Source organism: Trichechus manatus, unplaced genomic scaffold, assembly GCF_000243295.1.
Source record: "Trichechus manatus latirostris isolate Lorelei unplaced genomic scaffold, TriManLat1.0 scaffold00167, whole genome shotgun sequence".
Lineage (NCBI taxonomy): Eukaryota > Metazoa > Chordata > Mammalia > Sirenia > Trichechidae > Trichechus > Trichechus manatus.
The window spans coordinates 3,280,262-3,305,166 of record NW_004444103.1 but is presented as its reverse complement, the minus strand read 5'-3'; the positions used below and the strand labels follow the sequence as shown (position 1 = coordinate 3,305,166).

At 39.0% G+C, this 24,905-nt stretch overlaps 1 protein-coding gene across 2 annotated transcripts in view; it reads left to right on the top strand.

Annotated features, from left to right (window-relative positions):
* LOC111822376 (cadherin-like and PC-esterase domain-containing protein 1) overlaps positions 1-23,663 on the top strand; it is a 32,638-nt gene extending 8,975 nt beyond the window's left edge. For both annotated transcript variants that reach the window (XM_023740913.1, XM_023740914.1), the window contains exons 2-6: positions 25-245; positions 500-601; positions 1,006-1,093; positions 3,947-4,093; positions 22,183-23,663. In XM_023740913.1, the coding sequence (XP_023596681.1) occupies positions 25-245; positions 500-601; positions 1,006-1,093; positions 3,947-4,093; positions 22,183-22,401 (777 nt within the window). In that variant the 3' untranslated portion in view covers positions 22,402-23,663. The remainder of the gene's footprint in view (positions 1-24; positions 246-499; positions 602-1,005; positions 1,094-3,946; positions 4,094-22,182) is intronic.
* The last annotated feature ends 1,242 nt before the right edge of the window (positions 23,664-24,905 follow it).

Sequence of the window (24,905 nt, the reverse complement as noted above, 5' to 3'; positions counted from 1 at the left end):
AAATTTTCTTTCTTTAATTTATAGATTCTTTTCATTGGAGACTCAACCAACAGGGGGATAATGTACTATCTGATCGAAAGACTGAATGAAACTCTGCAGGAATGGCAGAAGGTGCATGGCATTAAATTCTATCACAACGTCAATGGTGGGAAGACTTTGATCAGTTATTCCTACTATCCCCAGTTCTGGATAAGCTCTTTATTGAGACCAACGTTTGAAAAAGCACTTGAACATCTCTTGCAAAGGTACAATGGAGCTATTATGAATGGCACAATGCCAAAATGTACTGATGTTTTACTAGCGGTCATAATTGCTCACCGTATATCAAATGTGCTGAAAAGCTTAGATACCAAGTAATGTGGCTGAAAATGAGCTGGAAATGACAAAGAGGTCCTGTGATCAGGATGCCAGATATGGTTCAATGAAATGTGAGGCAACGCTGTTAAAATGTTTACCATCTGTATTAAGACAACGTGCTGTTTTTCTTTCTGGATTTCAGATCACGTCCGCTGGAGAATAGTGGCCAGACAGTATTAGTTGTTGGTGGGGTTCAGTGGCTTAATTCCAATCACCTGCAAATTATTCACAAGGTTTTGAAGAGGTAAGTTTCTGTAACAATAATTGTCATTAGTTTTCCAGGTTAAAAAAAAAAAAAAAGGTACTATTGATGTGACTGAATTTTATCAAGACTGTATAGAAAGACCAATTTGTAATTTGAATTAAGCGTTTAAAGCCTAGTTGAAAATATTTAAAATACTTTAATATCCGATCACAATATCATTCATTAGTATCCAAATTTACATTTACAACAGATCAAACATGTCCACTGACACATAAAAACACTATTCAGAAAAAAAAAAGCTAACATGCATCAAGCCTATAAAATGGAAGTTTAGTCCTATATGCCAACTATCATATTCTAAAATAATTCCACCATATTTGTTTGTGTAAATCTGGAAGTGTAATATAAGTTCATAACTTTAGAATTCTGATTATTTCATCCAGGGAAAATTTACCCAATATCCTGGTGATCATCAAAACATTGGGAATTGGATTTCATCTACCAGTGGACGGAGTGCATTTTTTAAATCAGGTAAACCGATTTCTTCTGGGATGTTTACACTATGTGGTTCCTGTAAGGACCTCTGCTGGTGTCTGAAAAAGGACCCAAAAGGCACTCTGATAATATTCAGCAAGCTTCAGACAAATCAAATGAGATAATATGCTTAAGGATTATGATTTCAACTCAATAATTATTCCTGGAACAAGGAGACCATAGCTAATAAATATGTTGTAAATTATCTATTGAGCTCATAAAAGAATAAAGGGGATGTCAAACTATAAAAAAAAATAAAGACCTGAGGAGAATACAAGAGCGATCATGCTTTGAGTATCCCCACCCCCACCTATGTTTTATGTACCTTTAAAGGCTATATACCAAAGCAAAACCAAACCCGCTGCCATGAAATCAATTCTGACTCAAAGTGATCCTATAGGACAAAGTAGAACTGCCCCATGGGGTTTCCAAGGTGTTGGTTTTAAGAAGTAGATTGCCACATCTTTCTCCTGCGGAGCAGCTGGTAGGTTCAAACTAATAACCTTTTGTTAGCAGCCAAGCGCTTAACCACTGTGCCACAAGGGCTCACTAAAGTCTGTATAGAAAAGCTTTAATTCCTTAAAGTTCATGCAGAAACCACAAAAAAAAAAATTGTCAATATCAATGATTCTTTTGGGAAAGACTCATCTTTTTGAAGATGATATCTGACTGGTTGCTTTAAAACTATCATCTTTGAAGTCGTATCATTAATTTTTTCTCTGGTTGGATGTTCAGGACCTCTGACCAGTTCTTGTAGGAGACAGTAAGTTAGTCTCAGCACTGAGTGGAAGTCTTAGCAAAGAAGAGAAAGACAACACCTATAGGTAAGAGAACCAGCTTCTCTGGCTGAGCAAGGAGGGGTGACGGGCAGCCTGGGTTTATGTGCAGTTGCAAATCTGGCAGCGGTACTGGAAATTGGAGAGATGGGGGCTGCCCTTTTAATACACAGTGAGGGTGAGATTTATTCTTGTGTCAGTGCTGGGTGCTCCTAGCTTTCCCCAGCACAGATTACATGTCTTCTTCTCCTTTCTGGAACTCTTCCTGCCTGGAGCCCAGATCTGCAATGTGAAAGCAGGAGAACTGGTAGACTGTGGCTAAAGTAAGGCCTCAAAATTCAGCCTGTTGGGGTCAGGAGGGGGTAAGGTAATTTAAAATGAGTTGAGGCATTTAACACCTGGGGTAGCTAAAAGATTTGAGACTATTGGGGATTAGAAGAGGAGGTTTTGATAATTTTTCTATGAGTTCTGAATGGAATCCCCTTCAACGTTATTTGAAAGCTGCAGGAGAAGATTCCAACAGCTTTGTAATGACTCTTTGGTAGCTCCACCATGCTCCTTTGAATGCAGCTCCTTGCAGTAACTGGAGTACTTGTGACCCCCACTTATATTTAGGTTACTAACACAGACTCAATGCATTTCAGCAGACAGCAAACATTTTTTCATCACATGTGTGCCAAACACTGGGTCAAACACTGTACCTTCCACTAAGGTATTGGTGGTGCTCATCAGTCTTTTCAAACTGAACGAAGACAGAAGGAGGGAATAAGAGGAGGGGGGAAAATGAAAGAAAAGGATAACAGCAAGTGAAGGTAGAAAATAAATCTGAACTCCTCATCATATGCTTCCTTGGCCATTCAAGACTTGGCCTCTGCCTTCCTCTGTAGATTCATCCCTTGCCACCAGCACATATGCACACGTGTGCATGGACGCACACACGCACACACACATACAACACAGCTGAGCATGTTCCAGCTTCTCAAACATGCGATGCTACTCTCAGTCACCTCCAGGTCTTTAAAATCACTGTTCTATCTTTTTGGAACCCACTCTCCCACCACCCCTTCACACCGTCATTTGTTAGGTGTCAGTTCAAATGCTGTTTCCTCTGGGAAGACGTTCTTGACTCACTAGACGGGGTTGGCTGTTCCTGCCATAAGCTGCTGTCATGGTGCCCAGTGTCCTCGCTCATTGCACTCAGTACCAGAGTGAGCAATGCAGACCCCCACCCTTGCTCTCACAGAGATTACAGCCTAGCAGGGAGATAAACGATGATGTCCATTACCTTGGACGTGGTAGGGGTCGGGAAGGGGGAACAAAGAGGAAATGAATGTGATCCAGAGGGGCAGCAGCTGGAACCTTCACTCAACTCTGTTACTCTCCATAGCACACTCTCCTTCACACCTTCCCCACCCCCACTGCCTGGCAAACCTCCCAAGACTCTGTTCTCCAATCCTTCTTGAAGACTCACTGTCCAGCTGTCCCCCTGCCCCGGTAGAGCTACACCATTTCTCTGCTGGCCCAGAGCCTAGTATATTTACCTCCAATAAAAGACTTACTAAATGTTTATATATCTATTTTTTCTATTTGAATGCAATGTGTTAAGAGCAGGGACCATGATTTACTCATCCTTATATTCCTGTCCCTCAGCACAGAGCTTAAGCACCATGCTAGCTATTCAAATATTAATGGACGTGAATCCAAATCAACACAGATAGCATCTGTGGGTTTCAAACCTTGGTTTTTAAATTGAGAATGTTAGGTATTGTAATGGGTCTTTGTGGACAGTAAACCTCACTACTATTCATGGGAGGGAAAGCTCAAAACTATATGTCACTAAAAATATTTGTATGTTTCTGTTTCATATATACATAAATGTTTATATGTATATTTTGAGTAAAAAAATTAGAACACACCTTTGTTTTAAGAAATCCATATGAAATTAATTATTTATCTCACAGTATGACCAATCTCTCTAAAGGACATGATATTTATTTGCGGTCTGCCTGAGTTACTAAGTCATAAGACAGTCCTCTGTTAATAAAAGTCCTCATTCTTCTGCTTTACAATACAGAGTGAAGTACAGAGCTTATGGAAAGAAAATGTGATTATTCTGGATGCTGCAAAAAAATATGGCTATGAAGTAGTTGATACCTTCACTATAACAATGGGGCGATACAAAGAGTTTCTGCAAGGGACGTGTGGATGTCATTTCCATGAGGTACTTATGCTGGCTCTCTGATTTTTGTAGCTTTTAATTTTTTTAATTTCTCCTTGTGTCTTTAATTGCATTGTCAGTCTTATTTTGCATGAGAAAGCTACGTCAGGAAGAGATTAAATGATGTGTTCATCATCACTCAGCCAAAGTATGTAGTAATCACAACAGCATTATTGATGTTAGTTGCCTTCTAGTCAGCTCGGACCCATGGCAACCTTATGTATAACAGAATGAAACTGTTGCCTCGTCCTGCTCCATCTTCACGATTGTTGGTATGTGTTATGGATTGGATTGTGTCCCTCAAAAATGTGTGTCAACTTGGCTAGGCCATGATTCCCAGGATGGTGTGACTGTCCACCATTTTGTCTCCTGATGTGATTTTCCTGTGTGTTGTAAATCATACCTCTATGATGTTAATGAGGCAGGATTAGATGCAGTTATATTAATGAGGCAGGACTCAATCTACAAGATTAGGTTGTATCTTGAGTCAGTCTCTTTTGAAATATAAAAGAGAATAGTGAGCAGGGAGACAGGGGCATCTCATACCACCAAGAAAGTAGTGCTAGGAGCAGAATGCGTGCTTTGAACCTGGGGTCCCTGCACTGAGAAGCTCCTAGACCAGGGGAAGATTGATGACAAAGACCTTCCTCCAGAGCTGACACAGACAGAAAGCCTTCCCCTGGAGCTGACACCCTGAATTCGGACTTCTGGCTTACTAGACTGCGAGAGAATAAACTTGTTTGTTGAAGCCATCACTTGTGGTATTTCTGTTATAGCAGCACTAGATAACTAAGACAGTATTTTTGAGTCCATTGTTTCAGGTATTTTGTCAATCCATCTCAACAAAGGCCTCCCTCACCTTTGCTGGCCCTTCACTTTACCAAATATAATGTCCTTTTCTAGCAATTTGTCTTTCGCGATGACATGTTCAAGGTAAGCGAGCTTAAGTTTTGCCATCATCACTTCTAAGGAATATTCCAGGAAGAAAGGCCTAGTGATCTACTTCCAAAAATTAGCCAATGAAAATGTTATGGAGTCATAACAATAGGCAATACAAAATGAGTGTTAAAAAAAAAATCAGTGTCTATTTAGACAGTCAAAACTAGGATAAAATGTCTGCCTTGAACATCATGCCCTTTTCAGATCTATCTATATGGGATCAGATTGACAACAGTAACTCAACAGATTAGATTGGAAACGTAGAGGTCAGTGAGGTTATGTTAATGAGGGAGGAACAACTCAGAATAGGTAAGAATGGTTGCACAACTCAAAGAATGTAATCTGTGTCACTAAATTGTACATGTAGAAATTGTTGAATTGGTGTATGTTCTGCTGTGTGTATTCTCAACATCAACAACAAAAATAAAATAAATTATGAAACGTAAAAATAAAATAACTAGGATCACTGGTCAGCGCAAACAGGAAGATGGGAAGCTGGAGAGCACGTGCCTTCTTCAATAGATCCCAAGACTTCCTGTCGCAAATTGCAGCACAGAACAAGACAAGCTTCTTTAGTTGTGGCAGCTTTAAAATCAGATCAATTTAATGTGCGAAGTGTAATGAATGACCTTCCTCCATTGGTTTATCCAATGCATAACAGGAGGGCCTGTGTTTGAACAGGGTCCCCCCCCCCCGCCATGGTGGTGCAAATGGCCTTGTTTGTAACCAGTAATTAAATAGGCTGAACTAATAAGGGAGCCCTCGGGGTGCAGTGGTTAAGAGCTTGGCTGCTAACCGGGAGGTCAGCAATTCAAATCCACCAGGTGCTGCTTGGAAACCCTATGGGGCAGTTCTACTCTGTCGTATAGCGTCACTATGAGTTGAAATCGACTCAACGGCAACAGGTTTGATTTGGTTTGTTAACTGATAAGGTGATAGCAGGAAAACAATTTTATTCTTTTTCCTACTATCTTTTCAAACCCCTCTGTGGATTATTGCTTCCCTACCTCTTGAATAAAATTTTGGGTGGGTCCCATAACTTTGAAATCACTTTCAGATAATCAAAGCACTACAATAACTTTCAGGTATAAGATGAGAATCACTTCATTACTAAAATTGTCCAGTCCTATGTCATAATCACATAAGTCATTCCCTTCTGTCAGCTCAGGCCTGCCTCAGACTCAAAAGCTGGAAGTAGGGGAGAGGATACAGAGGGCTTCTTTCCTATTTCTTCATCTTGCTTTGCTACCCTTCTTCCACCTCTTCTGCATTGGTTTGAAGTAGGGAGGAGACGTTAAAGACAAGAAAGTTCTTACTTCACTGGCACAGGTGTAATCCAGAGATGTGCCCTCTGGATATAGAATGCTAATTCTTTCTTTTTTAGGGTGTTTCTGTGGAGACTCCACTTGAGCCCTCTTGCTGCACCTCCCTTGTAGAGGCAATATCTTTCTTACAGCTGGATTTCTTTCTCGGCCCTTGGCATCCAACTGTCTACCCCTCTGTTGGGAGCCACATTGCCCCTCCAGGCACCTTCCTGGAAAATAGTCAAATAGCTCTAGGCTTGCTATACTCAATTGCCCATATTGGTCCACAAGAAGCACTCATGCATCTTTGCTCTGCCATTGCTGGAAATACAGTTAGCGCTCTCTTGCTCGCTGTCTTTCACTTTCTCTCACTTACTGTCACTCTTTCACTCTCTCTCTGCTGCCTTAAACATTATCTATAGCTGCAGTGTTTCATACTAGTTTTTATGCTCCCAAAACCCCAAATGGCATGTGTCCAGCTCTCCAAGTTAGACTCTGGAAGCCCCCTCTCACTAGGCTTAAAGCAAGGGTAAAGCAACTCCCCAAAGGGGAGGAAGACAACAGAATATTTGGAAAATTCCTCACATAGAAATTCTCCCTTTTTTTTTCCTCTTTGTCTCCCAACTTTTTTGATGAGACAAAGGTTTGCAAAACTGCATTTTGTTGACACTTTTGCAAGTCCTGCATAGGTAATCCAGACATTACTTTGGAATGTGAGGTTACTTAGCTGCTGTTGCTTAGCTCTGGGTTTCAGGAGTTTTGGCTGAAACTGAGATGGAGAGAGTCTCATTATATCATCCTGTCGGAGGCTGATTCATTCATTCTTTCTTGCTTAACCACCCCCCTCCTTTGTAAACCAGGATGCATTCATTCATGGCTTGGCCAGTGAAGTCACAACTAAAGGTTCCTTGGAATCCTGTTTCTCAGTCCATTGCTGACTGTCAGAAGCCATCTTGTTCCTTGTGTTGTTGTTAGGGGCCATCGAGTTGGTTCCAACTCATAGTGTCCCTATGTACAACAACCAAACACTGCCTGGTCCTGTGCCATCCTCACAATCTTTGTTATGCTTGAGCCCATTATTGCCGCCACTGTGTCAATCTATCTCATTGAAGGTCTTCCTCTGTTTCACTGACCCTCTACTTTACCAAGCATGATGTCCTTCTCCAGGGACTGATCCCTCCTGACAACATGTCCAAAGTATGTGAGACATAGTCTCATCATCCTTGCTTCTAAGGAGCATTTTGCTTGTACTTCTTCCAAGACAGATTTATTCATTCTTTTGACAGTACATGGTACTCGATATTCCTTGCCAACATCTTGGTCCCTAGGTTCTTACAGATACCCAAAAAAAGATTCTGACACTACATTGGTTCTTCTGCATGAGCTACTGATGGATTCACATTGTATTCTTATAACCAATGACCCTGCATCTCAGAGAGTGAGAGCCCACAGCCACAGGAGAGGGCACAGGCAACATGACATTCTAAACTTTTGTTCTAGCAGCTTGAAAGTTGGCTATGCTGTTGCAGAACAGATTTTAAGCTGTAAGAGTCTGTGTGTTTACTTATTTCTTCCACAAAAAAAAATATATCACCCTTAGAGTCCCTATCCAAGTTACAAGGAGTCAAGACTTAGAAACACAAAAGTGGAGGGCCTGGAAGAGGAAGAAACAATGAGCTTGCAGCTGAGCCAGCTCAGGGCCACAGATGGCCACAAAAGCAAACCAAAGGCTGCCAACCCCACAGAAAATGGGGACCTTTGAGAGACAATATACACATTGCTTTTTGCCTCTTTTAGGAAAGGTTTGTTTATCCACCTAATTATTTTTACATAATTAATTTTACATAATTGTCTTCATTTAGCATTTTTGGGAGAAGGTTTCTGTTTTTCTTTTTTAGCTTTTGTGTTCTGGAAGTCTATAAAGGAGATGTCCTCCTATGCTTTCCGGCATGGCTCCAATTAAAAACAGAAGCTGTCCTTCCCACATGATTGCATTACATGTTATCTCCTGCACACGTCAGGATTGTTACACTAAGAATCATGGAATGTGAGAACCACAAGACAAAAACTTCTAGAACCACCAGGATTGATCGTTGGCTTTTAATTACTACTAATTAAAAAAATCCTTTATTTGCATAATAATGATTTAAGCATGTCAGGTAAAACGATGTTACTTGTTGGATGTTGTCTTGATGGCAAGCTCTCCCAAATTATTTCAGCTGATTCTGCCGCAGTGGTATCCATTTTGGAGTTTTCCTGTTTGAGCTAAAATGTGCTTCTGAGCATTTGTCTTTCCAGTCACAGCATAGAGCGATAAGATCATCTTTCTCAACTGACTCCCTTCCTCAAAAAGTCTCTAAACTCGTTCATTGCTTAGGCATAATTGTTGCTTAACTCTTGAACAGTTTGTACCATTTCTGCTTCTGGAAGTTTCTAGTGTTGACACTGATGCTTTTATAAGCTTTCTAAACCACCACCCAATATTTTCAATCCCTGTTTATTTTATACAATCAAGATAATCTAAAACTCCTTGTAAAGAATGTTTTGATGATGAATGTAGCAAGCCAGGGGAAAATTGATTACTGGTCTCATGCAAAACATATTAAAGTGGAGAAATTCTGTTGATAACAGTTTTTCCCTTTGTGCTCGTATTCTGAGCCTGGCAAGGAAAGTTTGCTGTAAAATAATAGCAAGAAGTGGAATCAGCTGCTTAGAACCATAAGAATTTTGGTTTGGCGGCCTTGTCTCTTTAGGTGTTAAATTAAATCATTCCCACCATAGAATCAGAGATACCTGAGAAGGATCAGTATAATCATTAGAGTAAGACCTTGATGTTTGCTCTTTGGTTTGTGGTCAGTTTCTGTCATAGACATAACAAACCTACTTCAGTGGGCTCTTATTTCCATAGGTGAGATTAAAGGCCTCGGGCTGTCTCTTTCATTTCTCAGGGCACCGAGAGAGAATGTGTTGCCACCACAAATCTATAAACAATTTCCCAAATGGTGTGCATCAATTTTGACTAAATTGTTTCTGCTGATAAGAAAAGCAGGTGTTTCTCTTCATGGATGAAAATGGAATATTGTTTCCCAGTATTTACGAGGGACAACAAACAGGATCCAGGTAGTTCTCGCCTAAGAGAAGTTTTGGATGGTGCCTTCAGTGATGTGGCAAACATCCACTGTGAACAAGCTGAAACTTGGAAAGCGTACAATAATATGATCGGCCCCGAACTGGCTGCAGGAGGGGCCAACCCACAACTAATTATTATTTGATAACTAATTAGTTTAATCGGTTGTAGGAATCTTATAAAATATCTGTTTTCTGCAAAAGGTAGCTACAGCTTTTGACTCAGTCAACACAGACCCTTGAGCACAACTGCCCAGCACTAATACCAGCAGGTTGTCTTTGATTCTGGCACCATATAAAGAAGAAAATAAGGAATTTTCAGTTCTTTGTCAGAGATGATTTTCCTCATCTTCATCTTAGACTCTTTATCATTTAAATCTTAAACAAAATAATAATAATAATAACTGGTCCAGAAATGTTTTCCTTCTGTGTTATGGACCTAACGTTTTTCTTTTTCTTTTAAACTTTAAGTTTATTATCTAAACACAATGAAGAAAAAAAACTTTAAATTCATCTATCTGAAAAAGGTTAAAATAAATGGGGCAAATACAGTTAGCTGATATAGCATATCCCAGGATTTAACTGTCAGCATGCTTTTTTTAATAAATCAGCAATGACAATCTAGTTCAACAGATGTCTTTGAGCGTCAGCTCTATGTAAACAGTGTACTAACTGCTGTAAAAGGAGCTAGGAGAACATCTTGCAGAGCTCCCATAAGCATCTCAAGCTCAACATGTTCCAAACGGGAGAGTTAATATTTTCTTTAAACTGCCTTCCTCTCTGGTATTCCCTACTTTGCACTGCTGTACTGCTGTCTACAAACTTGAGCCATCCTTTACTCTTCCTTCTCTTTCTCCAGCCCCCTAACAACGCCTAGCCAGCCAATTACCAAGTTCTGTTTACCTCTTAAATACTCCCCCAAGTCTTTTTTCTACACCCTGTTCTAATTACTTTGACCTTGCTTATTCTGTTACTTAACCTAGCATTTGTTTTTGAGTCTAGTTCTTGAGCTAAACATTAGTGAAGCAAAAATTAGTGAGGCATATTTTCTGCCCTCAAGGCACTGCAGAAGGGGGGTTGTGGAGCAGGGATAAAAAACAATATTGTGAAATAACATTTAAGTGGCATTTTAGAGCTATGCATAGGATATTGTAATAACAACAAGAAGGGCGTCTAACACAATCTGAGGGATAAAGGGGTTAAGTGAACCTCTCCTTGATGAAAGATCAAAATCGATTCTTAAAGGATAAATGAGGCCTAATGAAGGTAACAGAGTGATGGTGGAAGGAAGGCCATTCCAATTCGATGGGACAATGTGAGCAAAAGTAGCTTTAAAATAACATGATATTCTCAAGGGATCATGATTGATTCTGAAAACTGTAGAACATCAATTGCAAAAGGGGTCTGGAAAAGCAGGCCAGGGCCAGATCATTGTGAGAGCTTAGACTTTATCCTGTAGGGGACATAAAGCCCTGGAAATATTTGAAAGAGAAGAATGAGATGTTCATATATTTGTTTGAAGTAGTTAAGTCTGATAACAGTGAGGAAGAAGGATTTGAGGAAGAGAAGTTAGGAGACTTCTTCAGAAGTCAGGTGAGAGATGATAAAGGTTCAAACAAGGACAGAGATCGTAGACAGAAGTGGACAAACTCAACCCCTACTTTAAAAATAGTATCTGTAGGTCTTACCTATAGCATGAGGGAGTGAGAAGAGTCAAGGCTTATTTCTAGCTTAGGTGACTGATTAGAGAGCTGAGCCAGCAAATGAGATGAAGAACATCTTAGAAGTTTCTGGTTTAGGGAAAAGATGAGTTCATTTTTTAACATGTTGTCAATCAGATGCCAGTAGGACATCCAGGTGGAGATCTCTAACAGGCAAGTGGTTGTACAAGTCTGAAGCTTGAGGGACAGGTTGGGGCTAGAGATAAGAGTTGAGAGTCTTCGGAAAATAGGTGATAGCTGAAACGATGAAAATACACCATCCAGAGAAAGGGAGTAGAGTAACAAGAGCTGAGGAAGGAACTGTTGGGAACACCAATATTTGAGCAATGTTTGGAGAAATAGGAAATTCTCACTTTAAATTCAGAAAATAAACTGTTAGAACTCTAGTAGAGTGTGCTGCCATGTAAATCCAAGGAGTAAAAAATTGAAAGGAGAGATTGAGCCATGGTCAACATTGTCAAATGTAATTGATAGAGCTTTTAAGATAAGGATTTCAAAAGACTCAATGTTTTTGACATTCAGAGGGGCCTATCTAACCATATTATTGTTTCAGTAAAATATTGGGGGCTGGAATTAGACTACAGTGGATTCAAGAAGTAGGAAATGAGGAAAGTGCTGGTAAATCCTTTTAAACAAGTAAATGTAAGAAAGGGGAAAAGATTTGGATTTAGAAGAAAAGTGATGTAGGGAAAGTTTATAGGAGGAAAGACTTTGCCGTGTGTGGACAGCAGGAAAGAATCAATACCAAGGGGAAGGTTAAAAATGCAAGAGGGAGTGGGACTAGTGGAGCAAGGGCCCTGGTAATGTGGGAGAGGACCAGATCAAGGACACTGATAAGAAGTTGATAGGGTGCTCATAGATAAACAAGGAGAGGAGGGTCTCTTCATCCTTATCACTTATTTGTCTTAGACTATTTGCAATATTTTCATCCAGTTTCCACTACTCCAATCCATTCTTCATGCCTCCACCAGCATAACATTTCTAAACTTCAAATCCAGTGTCATCATTTAAAATATTTCAATGGTTCTGTGTTCAGGAGGGTTGTTATGAGTTGGAACCAACTGGACAGCAACAGGTATGGATGTTCAAGAGGAATCATAGAAGCTTTTACCATTCCTACACTCCTTCTTTAAGAAAGGATCTTCCCCTAGAGCCTTTAGAGAGAGCATGGGTTGGCCAACACGCTGAATTTGAACTTCCAGCCTCTAGAACTTTGAGAAAATATTGTTCAGACATTTTAAGGTACCCACTTTGCGGTACTTTGTTACCACAGCCCAAAGAAACTAATACAGCTGCTAACTGTTGAAAAGGCCAGAGTAGCACTGAGCAGTGGCTCTACAGTGAAGCCCGCAGTTGCAAACGCTGATCCACACAAATTGTTTCTAAGTAACATTTTAGTGCCTTATTCCTAATGATAAACTTTAAATCTCAAACTAGATGAAAACAAATACCTGTCAATTCACGTCAAAATAGATTCCAAGACTCAAGATGTACATCTACAGAGAGCAGGGTAGGAACTTAGCTTATAATCAGTCAGACGAAGGTCATTCAAATAGTATCAGGAATTCAATATGCAGCCACTTGGGAAACAGAGTTTAAGACAAGGGAGTTAGTCTCTGGGGAATTACATAGGAGTGCAAGATAGCACCAATAGATGATTTAATATTAAATTGGTAAACTACTGGTCTGTCACTCCTTATAATCAATGTCCCCACTTCCAAACAGAATTTGTACCCAGAGCCGATAACTGAGCCCTCTCTAGGGGCAGGAGTTAAGTAGGCTCAGCTGTCACAGTAAGAGAGCTCGGGGTTTGGAGGTAGGGTGGGAGACTGAGACAATATGCAGATTGCAAAACTGGAAATACCAAAAAAAAAAACCCAGCTAATTCCTAAAGAAAATATTAGTCTTGCCCCCACCCCAATCCTCAGCATCTTTGACCCATTCAGAAGTTGGACTCCCTTCAATCAAAACATGGCTTATGTTCATGTGGCCGTGGTTAAATATTTGGGAGGAGGGGGGAGTGAAAGAAAGAATTCCCTATCATCTGTCAAAATTGAATGCTGTCCTGAAATGGAATTGTGATTTATAAAGACTGGCTTCTAGCTATTGTTTGTCACTTTATTTTTATTCTGTCCCTGTGAACTCATAGGCTACTTTTTCAACAGGTACTAAATTGTGTGACTGGATCTTGGATTGCATGTCCTGTTTGCAGAATGACTTCAGTAGTATACATTTATCTAAAAAGACTACATTAGCGTATTCTACCTTGTCAACCTCATATTTTCCAACCGTATTTCCAGTCCTACTTAGACTGCGCCCATGATCGTGGATCACGTTTGTAATCAGAACATTCCCCTAATCCAGTCTCTGGTGAATTTGGAACACTTGCACTAGGAAAATTGGTTTCTATTTTGTTCTGTGAATCTGGAACCACATCAAAAGTTTCTTGGGGGTTATTCAGGTCAAGTTCACTTTTAGAAAAGGTATTTGCTTGTAATCTGCCTGATACCTTTCCAACTCACCAAGCCTTTCCTTCTTATGCAGGCTTTTTGCAAAGTTATTTCAGATACAGTAGATAATTGACATAGTAATGTACTCAATCTAACGATTACTTAAGTGAAATCAATTTTGCGTGTTCAAGTTTATGCATTTAATGGTAAAAGTTTCAGTGCTAGTTTTGTTGGGCAATTTATAATAGTTTTTCCTTTGTTTGGGAAGTCTGACAATAGCTACGGGCCAAAACCAGTCAAATTGAATTGTGGCCATTTGTATGCCCTCTAAAGTGTCTGTATGTGTGCCCAGGCTGTTAATTATACAGAGATGTGGAAAGATCTACAGTCATACACTGGGAGATCTCTTTGCATATAAGAAGACTATAAATAAGTAAAAGTTACTTTTATACTCCAAAGCCCAGAATTTAAATTCTTGTTACAATGAGTCACAGAAAAATATGATCATCTACATATCCTATAGGTCTCTGGGTGGCACAAGTGATTTGAGCTCAGCTACTAATCAAAAGTTAGAATCCACCCAGTGGAAGAAAGGCCGAGTGATCTATTTCTGTAAAGATTGCAGCCACTAAAAACCCTATGGAGCACAGTTTTACTCTGAAACACATGGAATCACCATCAGTCAGAATTGATTCAACAGCACACAACAACAAATTTCTATAGTTAATATATTAAAAATATGTAATTGTTTTAAAACACTACAACCTTTGCTTGAAAGTCTATTCGTAATGTAACTTAATGTAAATCTGAACATAGCTATGAGGAAAAAAAATTATCATAAGACTTGTAATTATAGAAAAATGCTGATCTAACAGATCATCACACTTTATGGAGACCAATTTCCTTTACTATGTGGTTAATTCTATTTGTTCATAATTTTAAATATAAGTAGCTATAAAAGCTTGGCTGCTAACCAAAAGGTTGGCAGTTCAAATCCACCAGGTGCTTCTTGGAAACTCTATGGGGCAGTTCTACTCTGTCCTATAGGGTCACTATGAGTCAGAATCGACTCAATGGCAATGGGTTTGGGTTTTTTTAAATAACAAAACTACAAAAAGAAAGTAAATAACAATGAAAAAACTAAAGAGAAGGAATTATTTAGGATTATTTAAAATTAGCAAAAAAAAGTGTTACTCATTTAAAATAATGTAATCATTTGCCAAGTTATATATATATATATATATATATATATAATTGATCACAGGAAGTCATTCCTTTCCCTGTAGGTAGATATATCTCTTTCTCAGTGATCAAGTCACCAGCACCCAAATTTATAGAAGCATTTGGAAGCTTTGAAATCATTAGAACTTGTCTCTGATTGAGATGATCATAGTACATAAACACCTAGAGTTTTTTACTCCTTTTCAAGGCCTAAATGCTTCATGGATGCTTCCTACTGGCTCATTTTTCTCGTTTACTGTATCAGTTATGCCCCGGAGGTAACCTAACATTTGTATCACTAACGTCTCTTTTTCAAAGCCACTTTCCAGTTGACAATTTAGTTGGATTTTAATAACACCAAATGGTCCTCTGCTTTTTGGAAAGACTCAAACGGGCACATTTCCACAGATGGAATCAAAGGAAAGAAGTGATTAGCTCTTTACCATACAGGTATCAAACATCTTCCACTCACACAGTATTTCCAAGCCTTAAAATTTAGCTGATTTCATTTCCTCCACTTTAGAGCTCATAAAAGTAGGTAATATAAGTTAACATTTTGAAACTCAGAGATAGCAGTTTGACAGCAATGGCAGATACTGAATTTTACAAATGAGTTCAAAGAAATAATAGCCGTGTGAACAGATTTTCATGCCCACCATAAATTAGCACCAAGCCTCCTTCATGTACTAAGGAACTATTCATTACATGGAAACAACATGGTATCTGACCTTGGGGAGCTAGCCCCAGACAATGTCTTTGAAGTCACTCCATTCTTGTTCTTACTTCAAGTATCTTAGACATGTGTCTTTATATAGTCCCCTTGAGGGTAGGGACCATGTCTGAATTACTCCATGTGTTTCCTAACGCAGAGAACTCTGGAGATTGAAAGACAGATATTATATGGAAGAAAGAAGTCAATTTTAATTTTACAGGATACAGAATCATCTTGTTTCTTTGCTACTGCTTTTTCATTACAAAAAGATTACATGAATTCTTACTATAAAATTTTAAAATACAGTATATACAATAAAAACACCAACTCCTGCCTTTACACTACAACAAGCCCCCAATTCTCACCTCTTACTCCACTTGGAAATTTTATTAACAGTTTGGTACCCAAATCCATTTTAAACATACATTCTTGATTTTAATTCCAAGCTATAAAAAGCAAGGCAGCCACCATTTATAGCCACTGGATTTATATAACATTGGTCTTTATTTAGAACTACCTTATTTTTCCAAAAACAGTTTTAGGAAAAAATAGTAGTTTATGAAATGCATTTTAATCTTCAGTATGAACTATTGCAGTATGAATAGTATGAGCTATTCTTTGTAAATTGGTATTGAATGATACTTGGCCTTTAAGAAAACTATTTTTTGCCATCAAGTTCTAGAAAGCATAAATTTTAAGGTCATTGCCCACTAAGAAAGTTACAATCTTTTATAGACAAGAACACAAATAATAATACATAGTAAAATATATTTGCCAGTTTAACAAATGTTTATTGATCATGCAATGTAGGTCAGCTCCTGCACTAGGCTCTAGGGGTTCAGATTTCTGGCCTCTGGTCCCAGGGAAGCTAGACATATAGGTACTGTCAATACAATATATGCTTCCCCATTTACCCAGATGCTGTGTCTGGGTAAATGGGGAAGCATATATTGTATTGCTCACCTGTTCATATTGGAGCTCTAACCCTGTGCAAGGATTTCAGGTCCTCCACAGGAGGGGCCTCATGTATGCTTCAGAATAAGCCACTCCCATCACCTCAGTGCTGTTCCAGCAGAGGCTGCCATTTGTTCACAGTGGGGCCACATGTGTTTATTTGTTGCCTCCCAGGCGCTAACCGTGGCGCACGCTGCTCTGCCAGGCACATGGCTCTCTGCTGGCCACCACCCTGGTCCCTCAAGGTTCCAACTCTTTGTAGTTCTCCATGCAGAAAAGAGAGTGACTAGCTCTCTTCCTTTGTGTATGCTTAGAGGGTCGCTAAAGGCCTGGGCTCCAGCGAGTTATACTGTTCAGTGAAACACGTTTTTCAGTAAGTGCTTGTAGTTGCTCTGATTACTATGGAACTCAAGCATGAATACAAAGACGGCTGGGCTAGGAGACAGTCTGAATAAGAGATGCCACGTTGAATGTAAAATTGCCTCCCCACCCCTTAACAAAAGCACTGTAATTGGGACATAGTAATCCTGCCTGATGTTTCTTCCTTGCGGATAAGTTCTCTCCCCAGAGGATAAGCAGCCTCCTGGCAAATACCCATCTGTAAAGCAATCTCACCTTTCTAGAGGTGAGGCATGCCAAGTTGTATTTGAAAATGAATAGAAGACACAGCCTAGGTTCTTTCCCAGGAGGCTTCTGGCCCCCATAACGAAATGAGCATTCGCTACTTTAAATTCAACCCTGAAATCATGCAAAACAAAATAATTATTAAGAAACTATAACCTTTTGCGTTGTGATAGACCTTTTTCTATCTTACATATAATTAGCATGCAAATCATCAGGCAATTGCAAAAGCCAGAACTTATGATAAAATTATATAAACAAAATTAACCTTATTTTGGCTTTAGAACACTGAAATAATATTTTTTTAGGGTTCAATGCTATATTTATTCTTAAGCATTTCCTTAAATAAACTTTCTGAAGAATGTTCACTCCTTTTGTTCTGGGTGAGTACAGACCTCCTCAAAATGGACAGAGCCTTCAGAAAAACAGTAGCTAACTGCAAACTGAGCCCTAAATTATGATCCATAGCAATTCCTTTCCACAACCCGCTGATTTCACTGGGCTTCTTAAGAATCACTTGATCTGAGGACCCCATCGGGAAAAGTGAACTTCTTGTAGCTTCAGGAAAACAATTCATTTCTTTGGGGTTAGCAGGGTGCAGTTGGTTTTCTTTTTTCATTTCTGTTAGGGTTTATGTATTTTGGAGCTCTGTCACTGGGTATGTAGATATTTATTGTGGTTATGTCCTCTTGGTGGATTGATCCCTTAATCCTTATATAACATCCTTCTTTGTCTCTTATGATGGAGTTTGATTTAAAGTCTATTTTATCAGAGATTAATATTGCCACTCTTGCTCTTTTTGGTTACTGTTTGCTTGATACATTTTTTTCCATCCTTTTGTTTTTAACCTCTTTATGTCTTTGTGTCTAAGGTGTGTCTCCTGTAGTCAGTACATTGATGGGTCATTTTTTTTTTTTAATCCATTCTGCCACTCTATCTCTTGACTCGTCCATTTAACCCGCTTACATTCAGTGTGATTATCAATAGATATGAATTTACTGCTGTAATTTTGTTATACTTTTTTTTGTGGTGTTGACAGTTTCTTTGTTCTGCTTGGTTTTCTGTGCTGAGTTCTTTTGTTCCTGGATTGTCTTTTCATTTCCTTTGTTTTTGTCAATTTTGTGATTACTGAGTCTTTTCAATTTTATTCCTCTTTATTTTGGTGGGTAGGTTTCTTAATTTTCTTTGTGGTTACTGCGAGGTATACCTTTATCATCCTATATTTAAAACAGTCTGTTATTTTTAGATATCGCCTTGACTTCCTTGCCATCTGGAAGTTCTGTAACTACACCATTCGTTCCCCCTTTTTGTTTTGAAGCTGTCGTCAGTTTCAGATTGACATCTCTGGTTCCATTTTTGGTTCTGTAGCTTTATTTTACTTTTGAGATTTCTCTATTTGGGTTGGCATCTTGGTGATGCTGTTGTGTGGCTTACTTAGGTTGTCTGCTGTTGTGGGTTCTCTATCCAAAAGGCTCCCTTTAATATTTCTTGTAAGGATGGTCTGGTTTTTATAAATTCCCTTAATTTCTGTTCATCTGGGAATGCCCTAATGTTGCCATCATATTTGAGGGGCAGTTTGCTGGGTATATGATTCTTGGTTGCCAATTATTTTCTTTCAGGGTTTTATATACGTAATCCCATTGCTTTCTTGCCTGCATGGTCTCTACCGAGAAATCAGAGCTTAGTCTTATTGGAGTCCCTTTGTAGGTGACATTTCTTCTGGATTTTTAGTTGTTCTTTTGTGTGATTTCTAATTGTTTATTTGTCTTTTTGTTCTTGTATTATTTTCCTGAATTCTTCTAGGGTTTTATCTGTGTTTTCCTTGATCTCTTTAAGGACCCTACATAAAAGCCTTTTGAATTCCTTATCAGGCAGTTCCATTACCATTTCTTGCTCAGGAAGATTTTCTGCCCCTTTGTTTTGGTCATTTGATTGATTCATCTTGTTTCTTTATTTGATTTGATATTGTCTGCTGTCTCTGAGGCAGTTAAGGTGTTGTTTTATTTATTTATGATTTGTTTTGTTTTGACTTATCAGTGTGGGCAAGTCAGGCATGCTTCGGTGATCACTTGTCTGATGACACAGGGGCATTCACTTCCTACCCCTAGTTAGACAGAGCAATGGTGGGCAGGGTGAGCCCTCGTCACTGTTCACTGTACATGTGAGACACCTGAGGGTGTACTCTGTGGGCGCTATCTGGCAGCATGGGAATGCTCACAGTCGCTCACCAGGTGGACAGGCGATGGGCAAGGAGCAAGGTGGACATCCGGGGGTCACACAGGCACTCTCTTCCACGAGGCGGGAGGCTAGGTAGCCAGGGGTTACTAAGGCAGTCTCTCTAGTCGGGCAGGGGGTGGGGCGGGAGGCCGTAGGTCATGCAGACACTCTTCTGCGTCAGGGAGGGGTGGGTTCAGGCAGCTAGGGGGTTGCACAGGCACTTTCTGGTGGGGGAGGGGCAGGGCAGGCAGCTGGGGAGGTGAGGGAGAGAGGAAAGAAAAAGGAAAAATAAAGGAGGGGATTTGTCTAATGCTCCATGTTCACCACCCGCCCTACTGGTCAGGTACCACCACTAGAGAGTTGCCCTATCTCTGAGTCCCAGTTCCCTCCCTGCTCTGTGTACACTGGGATCCCTGAAACTTTCATCCTTCTTCCTGTACTTTCCCTCTTTAGCTCTAGTTCATGTCCTGCTCACCTTGCTTCACTCTGGGTATGTCAACACAGTTTCTCTGTCTCCTACTGGGAGTTCCATGATGTTGTTTTCCTGTGCTTCTCACTCAGGGTCACTGCTGCGCTTGTCTCAAAATGGCCCCACTGTGCCAGGCTGTCTGGCAGGGCACCTCTACTCCATCTCTCTCCCCGTTCACTGCTGTCATTCAGCTTCTTTTTCTGACTGTTGTTTGGTCTGATTCTATATCCTTCCATTTGATGCTCAGGGTTCCAGTGTTGCCATCTGTTTCACTTTGTTTCTCCGGTCTCTGCTGTAGAGAGACGGCATGGTGTATCTAACTAGGCTGCCATCTTGAATCCAGTCCTGCAGTTGGTTTTAAAATGCATTACTATTACTGGTTTTTTTCCAAATGGGAATAACCTTGATATTTTTCTGGTTATAAAGTAATGCACATTATTTGTATTAAAAAAAAAAAAAAAAGATAAGAGCCAAAGTTACAAAGAATCCATTTAAAATCACCTATAAGCCCTCCATCCAAAGGTCACTACTGTTAAGGTATCGGTGTAGATTTTTTTTACAGATTTTTATTCAGATAATTCTTCTAAAATTATATGCTCACTTGCAACATAGCTAAAAATACTTATTTTACAAAAAGATATAATGTGGTTTTTCCTAAATATTCTATTTTTTAAAACTGTTATTTTTATCATTATTATTGTTGCATTATCTTATAAGGGATCAAAAAATGTGTTCCTAAAGCATTATAAAAATGAAACCCGTTGCCACTGAGTCGATTTCAACACATAACAATCCTATAGGACACAGTAGAACTGCCCCATAGGGTTTCCAGGCAGGAATCTTTATGGATGCAGACTGCTACATCTTTCTCTCTTAGAGCAGCTGTTAGGTTCAAACTACACACTTTTTGGTTACCAGCAAAGCACTTAACCACTGTGCCACCAGGGCTCCTTAAAGCATTATAAAATACTCAAAAAATATAAAAAGAAAATCCATGTGAGCTAGCATCACTTTCATTAATCATTAGCAATATTTGTGTCAAAATATCAACAGGGAAAAAATGACTTAAAATTGCATTAAAATGATAGAATTAATTATTTGATATTCACTTAGATCACCAAACCTTTGTAAAGACACCCAAAACATCTTTGCCAGTATTCCTTCTTCCTCTTATTCCCTACTCTCCAACCTTCCTCCCCATCTTTCTTAGCCCTCACCTCACCCTCTCTATTACTGTTGCTGCTAATACCCTGAGTGCTACTAACCCAGTGATTAAAGCTCACAATTATAAAATGCCACTCAGGCAACTTCTAGTAAAAAAATACAAATAGATTTTAGATACAGCCTCTTTCCCTCTGTGTGTGTATTCATAAAATATCTTTGAATGGAATTACAAAGGAATTATATAATATGCATTGCCTCTGAGGAGGGATTTGAGTGGCTAGAGGTTGAGGACACAGAGAAGGAAAAAAAAAAAACCTTTCATTTTATACTATTTATGCTTTATAAATTTTGAACCAAGAGAATGTATTGCCTATTCAAAACATTTTAAAACAAATATATCTACATACACACAAACATATATAAAGTAATCAACTTCCTAGGGCACAGTATGGATAGGGCGCAGTATGGAGTCCCTGGGTGGTGCAGTTAACACATTGACTGCTAACTGATAAATTGGAGGTTCAAGTCCACTCAGAGATGCCTAGGAAGAAAGGCCTGGTGATTTACTTCCAAAAAATCATCCACTGAAAACCCTATGGCATGTAGTTCTACTCTGACACACATGCGGTCACCATGAGTCAGAATCAACTCCACAACAACTGGTAGGGCACAGTATGCGCCTTCAGATTCAACAATTTACTAAGTGCCCAGAGAAATGAAACCACTAACTGTACCAGTGACAACCAATAGATCTGTGTGAATTTTTTTTCAACTGTTCTCTGAAAATAGCTTTAGTTTCCATCCTATAGAAAGGTGTCATGATGGGCTTAAGTACCATGGTTGAATTAGTGACCCTGCAGAAGCATAGCTCTGTCAAACTGTATGTTAGTGTCTGGTCTAAATCACAGACACACACACAGCGGTGTGGTAGAGATTCCACCTGAAACTATTCCTTAGTTTCACTGGGACAGCCACCCTGAGGTGAGAAAAGTGGCAGAAATTCGAATTTTAAACTTGGTCCTTTTGAAACATAAGTTTCCCTGGTTCTTGGTTATGTAAATCATTTTCTGTGTCCTTTTGGTGGCATTTGTATGACAGAGATGATGTTCAAGTTTGAGTATTAATTGTATTGCGCTACACCTGGCTTAAATGTCCTTGATTTTGCCTCACTAATTTTTCACTCATTATTTGCAGGTAGTGAAATCAAAGTTATCCAAAGAATATCACTTTATTAAAATGAAACAATCAAGGAACCATATCGTGGGAAAGTATTTCAGCAATCAAAACAAACTTCAACAACTACAAGACTCTGTAACAAATTTTCAATCTCCATACCATGTCAGAGGTCCAATTAATCAGGTTTGTTCTGAGATCCTTCTCGGCAGGATGTGCGCAAGTAAAAGGACTACATAGATGCCCCGTAGGAGGACTGAATTAGGAGCTGGAGTCAAGACACTCAGCTGGATGCTGGTCTGGAAACCACATCCTGTACATCACGTGTATTTCGGTTTGACTGCGCACACTGATGCACACCATCTCGCACATACACACACACCTACGTACATGCAACTAAAAAAAATGCACTTTTTCCTTTCCACAGCTTTATAAAGTCAAGATATGCACCAGACAATCACTTGGTTTCAGACTGAAAGACAGAGTTAGAAAACAGTTACTTGAAGTATAATCATAGACTAAGACCACCGTGGGCCAGGTATTACATTGTGATAGTAAAGAGAAATCTAGATACTTGAATTGTGTGAAAAAAAAAAGAGGACAATGATCTTAAGTATGTATTATCTCCTCTGTAGGTACATTAATACTGAAAAGAGAAAAAAGCAATTACATTCCATTTGCAAGCAGAGATTGCACTTGTGTCCTTTACCGGAGAAAATGTAGCATTTACAATGGCTTTGGCTTTGTGAATCAAACGCTAATCAAAAACATTTCTTCCTATGCATTTTAAATTTGATTATTGAAAGGAGAAGAATAAGAATGTTTCACAAGGGAATTCAGAGATTCCATGAGAGAAACAGGGAATGAAATATTTTACAGTTAAAACACCAATATATTTGCTTTTGTACTCTCTGTATTTTTCATAAACATTCCCTCCTGTCCAGTCTGTGAATTTGGATGGGTAACTGCAGTGTAAATTGATTAAATGGCATGATTTTAAAGTGAGGAGCAAAATATAGTTCCTCATGTATTACTTTATTATGTTTCATTGATGATATTACTTAAGGTTTTGTTTGTCTTTACAGCCTTATGTAAATTAAGATTACAATTATATTGTATGTAACTATTTTGCAAAGGGATTAGGCCAATTTTCCACAAAGCATTTATCTATGTCATAAATAATACTATGTTACTAGTAACTGTATTTTTATTTTTCAAATTTACATGTAATTTGAGCAATTATATCTAATTCAAATTTAGAGTAGGCATCAAATTATTTCTTACTGAAACTCATTGAAACAAATACCTCAATTCCATTGTTGTTTTTAGGCGCTGTCGAGTAGGTACTGACTCATAGTGACCCTATGAGTGCAGCAAAGCGAAACACGGCCCGGTCCTGCACCATACTCGCAATTGTTCCTGTGCTGGAGCCGATTGTTGCAGGCTCTGTGTCAATCCATTTTATTGAGGGTCTTCATCTTTTTTTTCCACCCTCTCTTTTACCAAGCATGATGTCCTTCTCCAGGGACTGGTCCCTTCTGATAACATGTCCAAAGTACGTGAGACGAAGTCTTGCCATCCTCCCTTCTAAGGGAGCATTCTGGCTGTACTTTTTCCAAGACAGATTTGTGCCTTCTCCTGGCAGTCCATGGTATATTCAATATTCTTCACCAACACCATAATTCAAAGGCATCAACTCTTCATCCAGTCTTCCTTATTCATTGTCCAGCTTTCACATGCGCATGAGGTGATTGAAAATATCAAGGCTTGGGTCAGGCCCACCTTAGTCCTCAAAGAGACATCTTTGCTTTTTAACTCTTGAAAGAGGTCTTTTGCAGCAGATTTGTCCAATGCAATATAACATTTGATTTCTTGACTGCTGCTTCCATGGGCATTGATTGCGGATCCAAGTAAAATGAAATCCTTGACAACTTCAAATTTTCTCTGTTTATCATTTGTTGCTTATTGGTCCTGTTGTGAGGATTTTTGTTTTCTCTGTTAATGTGTAATCCATGCTGAAGGCTGTGGTCTTTGATCTTCATCAGTAAGTGCTTCATGTCCTCTTGGATTTCAGCAGTCAAGGTTGTATCATCTGCATATCACAGGTTGTTAGTGGGTCTTCCTTCAATCCCGATGCCACCATGGGTGACCCTGCTAATATTTGAAATACTGGTGGCATAGCTTCCGGCATCACAGCAACACGCAAGCCACCATAGTACAGCCAACTGACACGAGTGGTAGTCAATTCCGTCACCACACAGAAGATAAAACTATTTTGATTGATCAGTTTCTTAGTAGGAATATCAACCTCCTTTAAATACTCTATTTTTATATATATTTTTATATGAAGACAAATGTGAATTTATATTTAACTGCCTTAAATTATATTTAAACACAAATGTCACTTGGTGTAAACAATACACATTTGCATCTTACAGATGATAGATTTTTTTTAAAAGAATGTCACAAATTAACTACAAATGGAAGATTTTTTTCTAGTATCTGCAGCTATATGTAAGCATCATTTTTAGGTTTTCAATGATCTAAAGAAAAACGATATGAAATGTTGGCAACTTATGCAACCTCTCCATGGTGTTTTAACATGTATACTCTGTAGCAGTATGACATTCAATGGATATTTTATGTCATTTCCTATGTCAAGCTAACTGTAAAAATCTTCTGACTGAGGTTAGTCTGGTATTTACCTCTTCACTGTTGAAGTAATAGTGGATTTTTGAAACAAT